This window comes from Leuresthes tenuis, unplaced genomic scaffold (genome assembly GCF_036924035.1).
Source record: "Leuresthes tenuis unplaced genomic scaffold, fLeuTen1.0.hap1 SCAF_8, whole genome shotgun sequence".
NCBI classification, from domain to species: Eukaryota; Metazoa; Chordata; class Actinopteri; order Atheriniformes; family Atherinopsidae; genus Leuresthes; species Leuresthes tenuis.
This window is the reverse complement of record NW_027325362.1, coordinates 6,623,793-6,637,924: the sequence shown is the minus strand read 5'-3', so window position 1 is coordinate 6,637,924 and position 14,132 is coordinate 6,623,793. Positions and strand designations below refer to the sequence as shown.

The 14,132-nt window shown below is 41.5% G+C and overlaps 1 protein-coding gene across 1 annotated transcript; it reads right to left on the bottom strand.

Annotated features, from left to right (window-relative positions):
* Positions 1 to 620: 620 nt before the first annotated feature.
* Positions 621 to 13,049, bottom strand: actr2b (actin related protein 2b). Its single transcript, XM_072390612.1, has 9 exons — positions 12,914 to 13,049; positions 10,700 to 10,810; positions 8,804 to 9,019; positions 8,435 to 8,507; positions 7,845 to 7,981; positions 7,587 to 7,736; positions 4,825 to 4,970; positions 4,351 to 4,483; positions 621 to 2,224 (listed from the first exon to the last, which is right to left on the bottom strand). The coding sequence occupies exons 1-9, from the start codon at positions 12,959 to 12,961 to the stop codon at positions 2,054 to 2,056; spliced, it is 1,185 nt and encodes a 394-aa protein (XP_072246713.1). The 5' UTR covers positions 12,962 to 13,049; the 3' UTR covers positions 621 to 2,053.
* Between the last annotated feature and the right edge of the window lie 1,083 nt (positions 13,050 to 14,132).

Below are 14,132 nucleotides of genomic sequence, written 5' to 3'. Positions count from 1 at the left end.
TTAGTGGCTTTTCTGGATTATTTTCACTTTGACTTAAAAGTTAAGAACAAGACTTTTCATGACAGAACTACTGAATGTGAACTTGACAACTACTTCTGTAAATGTTTAAGTGTGATGTTTCCCGGCTACAGAACCAGTACCTCAAACGTTAAATGTATTCAATACATTTAAAATCATGATACTTCTGTTCATGCCGCGATGGAGAGGAAACGTCAAATGGCACCTCAGAGGTAACAGTTCAGGGTTATGAGGGAAGTGGTATGAGTCGAGGGATTAAAATGGAACAAAGCCGGATAAGTCTGGGTGAGATCTATATTTCAGGCACGGAAAGAGAGCCTCTTCCTCTGGTGGCGCCAGTCCTTTGCCCCTGTTCCACTTCCTCTTCCTCCTTTGGTCTGCATGCACAGATCCAGTCCTCTGTGCACACGACTGTCATCTTTGTACTTCCATCCCCATCGGATCCGACCTCCAGTTAAACCAAAAAAAAAATAAAATCCTTACTGCAAAATTATTTTTTCCAAGCAGAAATGTGGTCGACTTGCTGGCCAGTGAAATCCGAACGACGCCACGCTGCACACCAGCTGCTCCCCAAGCATAAAGACCAAGCTGCACAACAATCCTTATAAATCACCTTTCTTTATTTAAATCAGCGTTAGGCAGTTATGCTATGAACAATACAGGAAAATAAAAACAAAACAGTGACAAAAAGAAAGACATTAAAACATGAGAGATCCAGTTAACATTAACTGCACTTGGCACTGGATAGACGTTCATGGAAAGAGGAGAAAAAAAAATATACACATTTATCTTACTCAAAATAGAAGTGCCTCCAGTAATCGTTAAGTCAACCGCTGGGAGTCAAAGACTGGAGAACTTAAATATGGTCTCAACAACGTTTCAACTTCAATAAGATACAGATTTATTTTCCAAGTTTTGATTCAAATAGATCTGATCCTTAACCTGCAACTGCCTCCACACTTTGGTGGATCTGAGAGGATACAACACGTAAGGTACTAAGAGTGTCGCCACAGTTTGAAATATTGCTGCAACTGCTCGCATCCATTCATTCAAGCTTGAGTTTTACATCCAGAGGAGGCAGAGGCGAGGCAGTTTGAAGAACAAATAGGAACCCCCCCCTCCCACATCCTATCACCATCTGACCACCCGCTAACCCCCAAAGTACCGTCACACACCCGATGTCAAGCTCAGGGGCTTTAATGTCGTGTATTTGTCCCTTTATGAATCAACCATCAATTCTTCATAATAATTAACAAAAAAAAAAAAAACATGGAGGAATTTCTGTCACCACGATACACGCCATTTACAATGGTAGTAGTGCACAGCAACAAAAGTAAAGTTAATGGAAAAAAATATCAAATTTCAAGATATAAACTGAACTCATACATCCAACAAAAAGAAAAGAAGCAAAAAACAAAGTAATCCCTCTCCCAGAAAAGAAAAGTCGTGATATCATTTATAAAAACGGACATAAAAATGTGATCAGTTCGCGCTCACCTGGAACAGATGCTGAAAGCGGCCGTGGCTGTTTGTGATGGGCTGTGATTGTGTGGCTTTTGCATCATTTTATCCCCTCTACAGGTTTGACAAAGGGAGGAAACTAAACTTTCAGCTGCAGCTGGTGGGATCACCTGCCAAATTCAATTCACAACAAACCTATTTGCAGGTAGCATCTGCTGTGGTTTTAACCGTCACTCAATGAGAATGCGCCACCAGGGCAACAATAACCCTGCAATTTGGACTAATAAGTCAAGTGAGGGTTTCACTGGAGATCTGCAAAGATGAAATTAGTTCTTGGGGCTCGTGAGGAAAAGTGTGAGCCAAGCCTCAACCGGGAGAGCAGAGAAGAAGCAGCGGATAGGAGGAGGAGGTGAAGGCTCAATTCTCTCTGATGTTTGAGGAGAATCAAGAGCCGAAACAAAGAAGAAGAGGGATAAATAGATATATACTCTGCGATGTGGGCGAGAGGGGAAATGTGTGTGTACTGTGAATGTGTGTTTCATGTGTTGTGTGTGCGTTCTGTCCGTCCGGTGCTTTATCTGACGGTGACTCCGAGTTTTTCCAGCACGCGGACTCCTTTCTCCTGGTACTCCTCCCGGGTCAGCCAGAAGTTGTCCTTGTCCTTCATGATGTCGGCCAGCACCGCTCCGCCCAGGAACACCATGTGCTTTCGCCTGGGAGGATCCTCGATCCGGATCTTAAATTTCTACGAGACAGGGGACACGGAGGCGTATAATAAGTTCATGATGCGGCTGAAAGTTCCCCGATGAAGGTTTTCATGTTTCTCTAATCAGTGCGAAGGAGATCTGCATCAAAACTCAACCCACAGGAATAAAAGAAACATTTCAGCTGGGCCTCATCAAAGTAAGTGGACAAGCAGTGACGCAAAGGCACTGGCTGTTACAGGGTCATGCTTTTCTCAGCTCTTTCAATGAGTTTCATGCGACCAGGACCAGGTTTGTGGCACAAAAATCAGAAGAATAAGAAGTCATGAGACCATAAGTAGCTCACTAACGCTCAGATGGAGCTGCTGACACCTGTTCAGGAATAAAAAATAAATGAAAAAAATCTGCTTCAGGTGCCAACAACCCACCCAAACAAAACCATATTTAATCTATATGTGTGAAGCATTGTCGGTCCAACTATAATGCTTTTGGTAAGCAATAAAAGACATTTGGGATTAAACTTTTACCATTTGTCACTAAAATGTCAAAGAAAAGAGACAAAAGAGGGAACAAACTTCACCCAAGTACGATTGTGACACTAAATACATTAGTTTGTATAGCGTTCTCGCACAGCGTTCTCGCACAGCGTTCTCGCACAGCGTTCTCGCACAGCGTTTGGCCAGTTTTGACACCCGATAGATTTAAGAAGTAATGACATTTATTAGGAATCAGATTTTGGTCAAAAGTTGAATACTTTCCCTTGTGGAATTAACATTGGCGAGAGTTATCTGACTTAATCAAAACTATTCTGATGTTTAAAGACCAAAACAATCAGCTAAAAGACACTGAACTGCTTGGCAGAGTCCGTGGAAGGTGCAGACTCTGGTCATTTCTTTGGCAGTTCGTCGTCAATCTTCCACATCATGTACTCATAATATCTATTTTTCCATCTCAAAACATTTGGGGGGCCTCTTGACCATGACGGTCAGATTCAAGTCACCTTCATCAAGAAGTGACAAAGACAGAAAAACCAAAGGAAAAAAATTATCAATTTAAACCGCTCCTTGAAAAATCCGCTTTTGTACCGTATGTGGACCCAGTATGTCCAAACAGTCAGATTTTCACCAAATAGGGTGAGGGATGCAGCTCCTGTTTGCTGCTCATCAGACTGTCTAAACGTTGTAACAAACAAAAAGCTTAATGGGCAATCTACAAGTAGCGGAAGCATCTTTAGTGATAATCTGGCAGAGAAAAGAAGAAACTAAACAGCCGTTTCTCTTCCATTGCAGCTGCAAAGTATTTCCTATAAAACATATACGATGCCTTGCACAATTGCATCATTTTTCATAAAATGCCATTCCAGACTTTCATTCCTCACAGAGAAACAATTTTGAGACAAGTGTGGCCTACAGCTGTTGCAGCCAAGATACAAAAACACAAAGTCTCACTTTTAAATAAGTATAACATGTGTTTACAAAGCAATTCTGTGTCTTTGGGATAAAGACATGAAAATGTAACACTACTATTTTCCCAAAGCAAATATCTATTAGAGTGAACTTCTGATAAGTTATTGAAGCGCTCTGCTTGTAAAGCGCTGCTGATGAATGTCTGTTGGCCTCTTGCACCACCTGGTGGTGATTAATGTACACTACATCAGAGTAAGGGATAAAATCCTCAACTTTGTTTCCAAAGCTTGCAAAAGTGTTTCAAACACATTTCACAAACACAACTTCAGGTTATTCGTTCATTTTAATGAGAGGCAGTTGTGTGGAGACAAAAGCATCACTTCTGAGTCAGTATATAAGTTTATAGTAGTTGCACCTCTCAGGCTCTCACGTGTGGAAAACCCCACCCAGGCAAACTTAAACAAACCCAGAGAAAGAGCTGGAAATATTAATTCACACCAGGTGAGAGGCTGCGTCCAGTAAAGACAGTGTTTAGTTAATATAAGTTTACCAGTAAGTTCAGCCCCCTCTTTTTTTAAAAATACCTAATAAAATAAATTTAGACTGGTCGCAGCACAACCAAAACCTACGAGCAAACAAGAACTAAAATAAACGGCCCCGTTTTTCAAAGTCACACTGTAAACCACATCAGAGCGGTTTTAGGTCCAACTCTGCAAAGCTTGTCTCACAGTCAATTATAGAAGAGGTGTTAAGTTTCTCACCGAAAGCTTGTCCACGTCTCCCTTGAGCACACGCTCCAGGTACAGCTGCTTGAGTTCTCTCTCCAGTCGAGACGGCAGGCCCGGGTACATGGTGGAGCCTCCCGACAACACGATGTGTTTGTAAAACTCAGGCCTGATGACAGAGAAACCGACAACGGTGAGGGCAAATAAAGGCTGAGCAGGAGGAGAAACATCTTAAAATAACAAACTGTGCAGCTAACTTCCTCATTAACATGCATGTTTTCTCATTTAGAGTTTACAAATGTGGAAGTTTTAAACCTTCATGACCGGCGTAACTCTTTCAGACATACATTCATTATTTATTAATAACAACAGCTCTGTGCATCTGACTCCGCCCCTTAGCATTAAAACCATCGCCGCCTAAATGTATGCGTGTGTGCTTGTGCAGACGAAAGCATTTGCTGTTGCATCTTTACTGGTAGCGCACGGTGTGTGCACGTTTACTGGCCTCACCTGGTGTCTATATCAGCTGCTTGGATGGTGTTGAAGAGGAGTTCAGCCACTCCGACACCCTCCACGTTGATGAGGTGGGGCTGGAACAGAGCCTCGGGGGCCTCAAACCGCTCTCCTCCCACCTTGATCACACGGCCATCTGGCAGCTGGAGATGTGTGGGAGGAATGAGATGAAAAGAGAGGATAAAAGAGAGTATGACACCACTGAAGAGATGGGTTTAATGTACACGAGTCCCTGAGGGTGAAATTCCTAATTACAAGCGTTAACAATAGTCCTGAACTTGAGTTGTAACTTTTTAATAGAACAAATTAAAACAAACGTTTTGACTCCTAATGAAAACTAAAATCTTCTGAACAGCACGTTAGAGCACAGACTGTCGGCTCCAAACTAGGTAGAGTGAATGTGTGTCACTATAAAAAGGCTTCATTCAGCAGAGGGCAGTGGGAGGAAGCCATCACCACAAAGTGGCTGCACAGGAAATGATGTAACGCACAGTTCAGGGCCCTTCGGCCACAGTTACATTGCCCTCCTTGTTTCAGCACACTCTGCACACTCACTCGCCTACACTAACCAAAACACACATGGTCACAGTGAGCTTCGAGACACAACATGTGCTCGGCAAGGCGTGCAGTAACACAGACTTCAGCATCAACGTTTAGATTCTGTGGTTCCCGCTGCAGGGAAAAAGGACCCTGGAAAGAAAAGCAAGCCTGATGGAAGAGCGCTGCACCCCCAAATGTTTGAGTCCCAGAGAAAACAGTTAGTCAGCGGCACTGCCCTGTCCTTAAGCAGCCAACAACTTACATGTGGTAGTCTACTTAGCTCTGTGCTGGACCAGATTTAGTTACTCCATTCATTTTGAATACTTAAAAACACAGTCACTTCTGAATAACAAATCCTTTGAGGGGACTACTCTGTACGACGATGCTATTTCAGGCAGAAATATGAAACTTGTGCACATGTGGTGGGCACGGAAAGAGCTAATTTTACATGAAAAAGTAAACTAAACAAAAATGTGATTCTCCTGAGGGCTGTGATTATACTGACTTATAAAAAACACCCAACTTAAAATAGATGCTGAAAGGGTCTTATAAAATATGGACATCCCAGTTTATACATTTTTTTTTATAAAATCTGTTACGGTACACCTACAGCTCATAAATAACATCATCATTATTCTTTTATCTTGCCTTTATGTATCAAGTTTAATTCTAGTTCTCTCAAAGGAGGCTTTTCTTATTCTTGTTTTATTTACCAAAGAGCTGATGGCAGGAAACGCGCACCGTGGGCGGGTCGCACGGCATGTGTCTTGAAAAGATATCAGGGTTAACATGATCATCAAAGGAGGGGAAATATATTCGTTGGAATGGAAAAAATTACTTCTTTTATCCTCCTTTTTGTCTGGTCTTAATTTAAATGTTCTTGAGATTTCTAATCCGTCTCTTTTTGATCATTTCCCCCCCCACTTTTTGATAACAAATGAGGATTTAATGCACTCCATGTCCATTTGAGGGCAGCAACTCCTGTTTTTTTCTGAAGAGCTTGTCATGCTGGTCCTCATGTCTAATGGACAACTTATGAAATAACAACCACAAAGACCAGGGATCTGTTCGATGAAGAAGGCTCAACATAATCTGGGTATCTTCCGATTTCAATCAAAAGCACCTGGGACTTGAACAACCCAGGGCTTTTTTTTTTTTTTTTTAAAGAAGTAGATTAGCCGCATTAGGTCTGTTAAAATTGAATGTCAGGCAGCGGCTCCGACCACAGCAACCTACACAAAAACTCAGCAGTAAAACAAGGAAATGCACCTCAGCTGTATAAACTCTAAAGTTAAGGAGCTGTGCATGTTTTTATTTGTGCATCAGCACAGATCTTAAATCAAAGATTTGTTCTTAATTGCTCTGACTCACTGCTCTGACTCACTGTTAGTCTGCTGGTAGGTTAAACGAACAGTTCACAGATTTAAAAAAAAAAAAAAAAAAAGCATGGTGGAGATTAAATGCGAGATACTCGTGACAGAAGGGAAACAAAACACTGGATATGCTAGACCAATGAGAAATTCTCACCACTCCAAGCCCCACACCAAAGTTTCAAAAGTACCATCTCCCTACCAGGGCAGAGTTCTGGGTAAAATATCTCCCCTGGAACTCCATTTAGCCCTTGGCTCATATGGTGGAAATGGAGGGGGTTAGGAAAACAAACCCCAATAAGGAGCTATTTCCTGGAAAACCGTTCCCGTGGTCAAAATACAGCTGAAGCATGTCACAATGCCGGTTATTAACTGTAAGTCAAGCCCAGCTTTTTGACTCTGGTAATCTTGACCAATTAAAGCATGAATCTAGATCTGTATACTTCTCAGAGGAACAACAAACTACTTGAAGGGACAGCAAGGAATTAATAATTAAATACAGTCTAAATTGATTTAACAAGAGGATTGATTGGTAAAGCACAAGTTTCCATGGTGATACACTCTGGTATGAAGAGAGACATCTTCCTGACGATGAAGAACCAGCGAGTTGAACCCACTAATCCTGTTCTGTAGTGCTGACCCCTGACTACACAAAGAGCTCTTTAAAATGACACATATACTCAACTCTTTTGTAGGAGTTCAGAATGACTGTACCCACCAGCTGGGAGCTGATGACTCATACATTGCTCACTTCTCTAACAGTTAGCTAGCAAGTTAGATTGAAAAGGTAACTGCGTGATCATTTCAAACTGTGAAATTATTGCTAAAAGCAAACATGCAAGTAGCTACCGTGTATGATTCCACCAGCACAGTGGTCTCCAGCGCCAGCTTCTGCTCCTGCTCGATGTTGTAGCCCACGTAGCACAGCTTCTCCTTCATCATGCGCACCGTCTCAAAGTCCGCAGAGTGGTTGAAGGCGTAACCCCTCAACAGCAACAACTGCAGATAGAGGGGACACAAAGGGCAGAAAGATGGGGTGTTAAACTTGGTGATAGATTGGGCATCTAAAGAGTACCTAAAATTATTTCTACGTTACTGACTGGATACCTTAATGAGGTAGCGGGTGATGTCCCTGCCTGCAATGTCGAGGCGTCTCGTCAGATGGGGCAGACTGAAGCCCTCATACACCGGGCAAATGTGTGTCACACCATCGCCCGAGTCCACCACCACACCAGTGAGAAGGCCTGAGATGCACACACAGTGCAGTTAATCATCTACAATTCTATCAAGCAAGGTTAACACACAGAACCTGGAAAGATAACACATGAAATACAACAATCCACTGCTAACAAGTCTTCATAAAAGTCAGCAATAAATTCAGACAAAAAACGGTGGAAAGCTGCACAGACCGCACATGGGAGTGAGTGTTGAAGCACCACCCATCCGAGGGGTTAGACTCATCGGCTAATGCTTTATAGATTGTAACTGGAATGAGGCTAATAACAGTCATCTTGTTAACTAATCACACCCCCTTGAATAAGTGACTTCTAATTAATAGCAACTATCAGTTTGCTATCAAGGTAACTAGTTAGTAGGAAAGGGGTTAGGGAACGAGGAACTCCAGAGAAATTTCTGAAATGTGAAAGCTGTGGCACGTCTTGTTAGACTAAACTTGCAGCCGAGGCGTGTCTTCTTACCTTGGGCATACAGTGTCAGCACGGCCTGGATAGCGATGTAGACTCCTGCAAACTGGTAGGTCTCAAACATCACCTGTGGCAGGGATCAGAAGGTGTAATAAGAGAAACAAAAACAGAATTAAAAACAGAGTCAGCAATATGTGTGCGAAATCATGTCTGCAACATAATGCACAATTAACACATAATTAAATAATTCAGGGGAAATACCGGACTGGTACCCTAACCCTTCTGCTATCAGAGAAAACTAAATACATTCACCACAAATGGCTGCCAGATGCTGACTCAAATAAAGCCCAAGCCCTTTCTTCTCCCTCACACAAACAAAAATAGCTTCAAACGGCACAAAAGCAGACGTATGCGTCACTGTACCTCAATGATTTTCTCACGGTTCTTGGTGGGGTTCATGGGGGGCTCGGTCAGCAGGATCTTGCAGTTGCGGGAGTCAATGTTGAGCTTCTCTGGGCCGAAGGTGTAGTCCCACAGGTGTTTCATGTCGTCCCAGTTCCTGACTATACCATTCTCCATGGGGTAGTTCACCTCCAACATGGAGCGCAGCTCACTGGCCTCATCACCCACCATCAGATCCTGGAGAAAAGGAGTTAACAAAGAGAAATATTTATAGAAGAAGGTCATCATAGCCTTCCATTCTGTGAAGCCCAGTTTGGATCATTCAGTGTCACTGGGAGAACCGAGCAATGAATACAATCACTTCAACTTGCCAGCTGGTCAACTGAAATCAGAAAATCTGGAGCCATCTGTCACAGCTGCAGTCATGTAGCACCTTGGTTTTAAACTCAGTTACCCAGCATGCAGCACAAGGCATCATTTTCCATGCATTTACACCTGGAAACACTTCCCCTCAGCAACAGTAAACCACTCGTTTTATCCCCATTCAACTATCCACATGCAAGGCAGCCTGGCAATGTAAACAGCTGCTGGGTTAGAGCTCAGTGTTAGCCACACAGTCAAGCATCTCACGTTCCACTTGGAGACATCAAAAGCCAACTGAAGGCAGCCATTTTATGGGTTCATCCTGTGCGCTTTGGCATTAACAAAGTACCAGTCACAGGCATCGCCTCCATATGGTCTCAATAAAAGAAAAAAGTGAAAAAGTAAAACCAGGAAACAGATGTGCTTCTGTCTCTGATTCTCAGCTGTCTGCCATGCATCCTTAAGCATGGACACTTCCTCCGTGCTTGAAAATAAGACGAGAAACACTTCCAGTTTAGTGAAGACCCCCGCTACTACGTGGACATCACTTGATAACTGTTCTCTGCTACATAATGGCAGGCTAAAAAGATCAGTAACACAGACAGATGCAGAAAATGTGTCATTTGGAAGCAAGTGTTCCAGCTGGAGCTGACATTTTAATTTCTTTTCTGCTGAAAGCTGCAGTAGGATTGAGGGGAGGGGGGGGCATTTAGCTGTCAGGGCGCACGAGGAGATCAGAGGCTCTGAAAATGGAACCGGTCCAAAATCTCTTTTAGCACTCCATCGATAACAGCTGGTCTCTGATTCATCGCAGCTATTTCTGCTAACACTTTCCGCCTGTAGGAAGGAGTACATTAACACAAAGTGATGCCCATCTACCAAACTCCCTGCCACTCATTTGGCCCATAACACCCAAATTTAACAACGAAAATCAGCAAACAGGTGTAGTGAAATGGCATCAGAATAGGGGGGAAGAAAAAAAAGATGAAGGAAAACAAATGAAGAAAGAAGTCAACAACAACACAACAAGAATAATTATAATAGATCAAACACAAGGAAAAGGGTTCATTTTCAGTAGAGAGCATAGCACAACAACTCTCAGCAGCAGGCAAGAACAGGAGGCACACACCAACCTGAACTTACCATCTTCTGGGCATTCTACTTCACCGAGGGAGAACAAAACATGGTGGAAGAAGAAGGCAGGTATAAAAGAAATAAAAATAAGATGAACAAAAGAAAAATAATTGCAAACAAGCAAGGAAAAGGGACATGAGAAAGATAGAGACAGGTGGCGTGCTAAAATAACAGATCTCTGCTGCCTACCAAAGTTTGCTCAAACTACAGAAGCTACTACAGAATAAGCCAACATAAGATAACATCTGAAACTTCAATTTGGACAACATACGGTTTTGGCCATTATGCTTGTATAAGAAACTAAATTTCATTTATATTTCAACACCTAGTTCTGTCTTTTCCTGAAAAGATAAGATAAACAAAGACTTTCTGGTTGGATTACACAATCACTCCAGGGACACCAGGACAACCAGTTCGTACCTTGATCTCAATGTTTCCCACTTTGGCTGTTGAGCGAATGATGGGCCTCCCAACAAGCGCAGGGAAGATGTGCTCTGGAAAGTTGGAGCCTCCATAGCCACACTTGACAAACTATAAGGGTAAGATAAGAAAGAGGAAGTGAATGGAAAATACTTTGAAGTGCTTATGAGATTAACAGCAAGACAACATCACTGCGGTCTTTCATATGACAGCTGACCTTATTAGGTAAAAAAAAAAAAAAAAAACAAGCCTCCTGTTTACACAAAACCTTTAAAAAGAAATAAAGTTCTTTAAATTAAAGTTAATAATATAGTACATCCATGCTTTTCAAAAAGCTCTCCGGTCTTAATACCGACAAATTAGATGTTACTAAGACTCAAATATCAAACTTTATTTGATTTATTACCTCAACAAGAAATATTTGGCAATAGGGGACTACTTTTAACATCACCCAGAGATACTGGTAGAGCAGGTAGAGGTCGTTACTGCTCAGTTTCAGAAGCTCAAATGACAGCATCGCTGAACTACACAACGGCACTTCCGACCAGGAAAAGATAGCATCTGAGCTCCATCAGTTAAACACCAGACGATTTTACAACAATGACATAATAAATTGACCTTTTATTGAGCCCTGAATAAGACAGCATCACAACTGTGTGCGTGTGCTGCATTTATGAGAACAATCACAGGCTAAATATGACGATTTGAGACTTTTATCGGAACTGCAAACGTCAATAAATAAACTCCAAAATTAATTCAGTGAGCCGATTTATCTTTTAAGAATCAATGTGCTTAGCTGAAACATTTGGTTAATGATCATCAGCTCATCTTTCATGGAGGCTTTTGAGGAGAGACTGAACGGAACAACTCAAGGGATCATCATTATCAGTGTCATTTTGTTTAACATGTGTATGTGCTTGTTGCTATGTACAGTAAAGTAAATGACTGAATTTGACTTGTGAAACAAGAACAATATGCCAGGGCTCTGACAGTATCTGATATAAGTGGTGGTGGTTTACTCACTTCCTTTTGACTTCTCAGTTTAACTATGACATGGGGGAGGTTTTTTTTTTGGCTTTGCAAAAGTCACATCTCAAAAAACCTTATTAGTCAGTAACATGCTGAGCCAACATCCTCTTTGAAGGCTGAACAGTTAAGAAAAGGGAAGTCTCTGCACTCCAAAAGAGGCAGTGCTATATGTGTGCAGTGAGAAAATCCAAAGCATATACAAAGGCCAATTTAGTGCATATTATATAGTGGCTGGCGCTAAAAGTGCTTATTTTAACAAAGAATAAAGACAACTCAGCTACACGGATATCCCCCTGTACTCATTCTATATGGGTAATTACGCCTGGAAGCAAGATTGTGAAAAAAACAGACAACCAAAATGTAACTTGATGCAAGGTTCGCCAATTTTTTGGTTGAAGGTTGGGCGATGGTTGTTTCGTAATATTTCATACAGAACACCTACGACTTCCTAAAATCCCCATCGCACAGTCAACAGCAGCGAATATGTCAATTAAGAACACGTAAAAACAAAATTGTTAACCCACGAATGCGCTTGTAGGTCTTCCCCAGGCTAACGCACGCTACTATTCGTCACCAGGTGACATTTAATAGGCGAAGTTGAGAGAACCTAAAGAAGGTTCTTCATTCACCTGACACGGCCTAAAGAGCATTACACCCAGAAATCGATGGGTGTCTGCACAAAAAAACTAGCTGCTTTAATTGATGAGAAAACCAAATTGAAAAGCAGAAACAACGAATCTGCACATTCCGGGTGGTTGCCGAGAAGAAAAAAAAATCGCTGAAATCACTGACGCAGCTCGCAGACAGTTTGAGCCAGACATACAGCTGTTTAACCTAGCCTAGCAATCAAGCTAGCAGCTTTAGCTTAGTTATCGTTGGTTACAAATGAGCAATTACTCGTTTGCTTCGACTTGGACTGATTTGCAGATATGAGAACTACAGTTAGACCAATAAATTAAGCTTTTGTCCTGTCATTTGCGCCAACTCTGCGTGCCATTTCCGTGTCAAGTCTGGATGAATGAAAATTAGCTGGCTAACAAGCTAGCTAGCTACACACCCAGTTAGAGCTAGCTAGCTTAGACGCTGACAGCCCCACTTCCTGTTTCAGCAAATCGTTCGACATAACGGCTCCTTTTAACCCAAACCACGAGTCGACAAGACACTGAGTCACAACTATAAACTTACTCCGGTTCCATTGTCACAGACCACCACTTTCCTTCCCTGGCTGTCCATTATGTAAAAGCCCAGTTGCCGCTGAACCTTCCTCAACTTTCTTCGGCAAGCCGGAAGGAAGACACACCAACCCGGCCGAGAGGAGGAAGGGAAGGGTGCTCATCCGGTGTGTGACGGAGCCGCTCAAATGACAGCCAGCCACTGCCTCCACGATGTTTAGATTCTTACAAAAAACGCAATCATTTAGATTGATTAGAAATTATTTAAAATAGGAGTTTAATGAGATTCCAGTTGGTCGAGGAATTAAATGTTTTCAACCTCTGAGGCCCATAGAAAAGACCATTTACCTAAAGACAAAAATAAATTGCTTGAAAATTAATCTAAATTCCATTTCTTCATTCCGAGGGTCACACGTATGTAAAAGAAGTGCCAAATCCCCCAATAACAATCGTGGCTCTCTATAAAAAAAATCAAATATGTAATAACTCTTGTAATATATTTTTTAAAAAGATCACAAAAATGGACAAATAACTATGAACAAAATAGAGAATGTGGGCAGGAAATAAAAGAAAAATGCTGATAATCAATAACACTGATAGAAATTTGTTTAAGGCCATCTAAGAAATCATTTTCATGTCACTAAAGTGTTCGCTGCAACCTCAACATGCTTGGCTGAATGGCATTAAGTCATGGATAAGTTTAAACTTCCTTAAATAGAAAGAAAGAATCTTAGTGCATATCTCTGAATTTAAAAAGCAGATCTCCTCTTTTGTTAGATCCAACTTCTTCCAGTTAAGAGCCATAGCAATAGTGAAGCCCTATTTTGCAGTTATTATGGACCAGCTTACCTCTTTACATTAAATCTGCTACCACTGTAATTTACTTTGTAATTTGCAATTTGAGAAATTTGATCTTCCTTGTAGATTTTCTGTTATTTCTTATGACACATTATTTTTTTGGGGATGCACTCAACCTGGTTTGTTTTTAAATGTGCTATATAAAGAATAGTGTCTTGATCTGACTCATCTTAACTGTACAAATTGGCCTGTATGCTTGAATGCCATTACCAGCTTGCAGAAAAAAGACAAATAAGTTTCCAAACATTGTCTCGAAAACCACTTTGCATGCTCAGTACTTCTCAAACACCCATGAAAATCATTCTCTCTAACATCTGACTTAAATATAGCATAAGATACATTCACAAACAGTATTCAGATGAAATGTGTTTGAG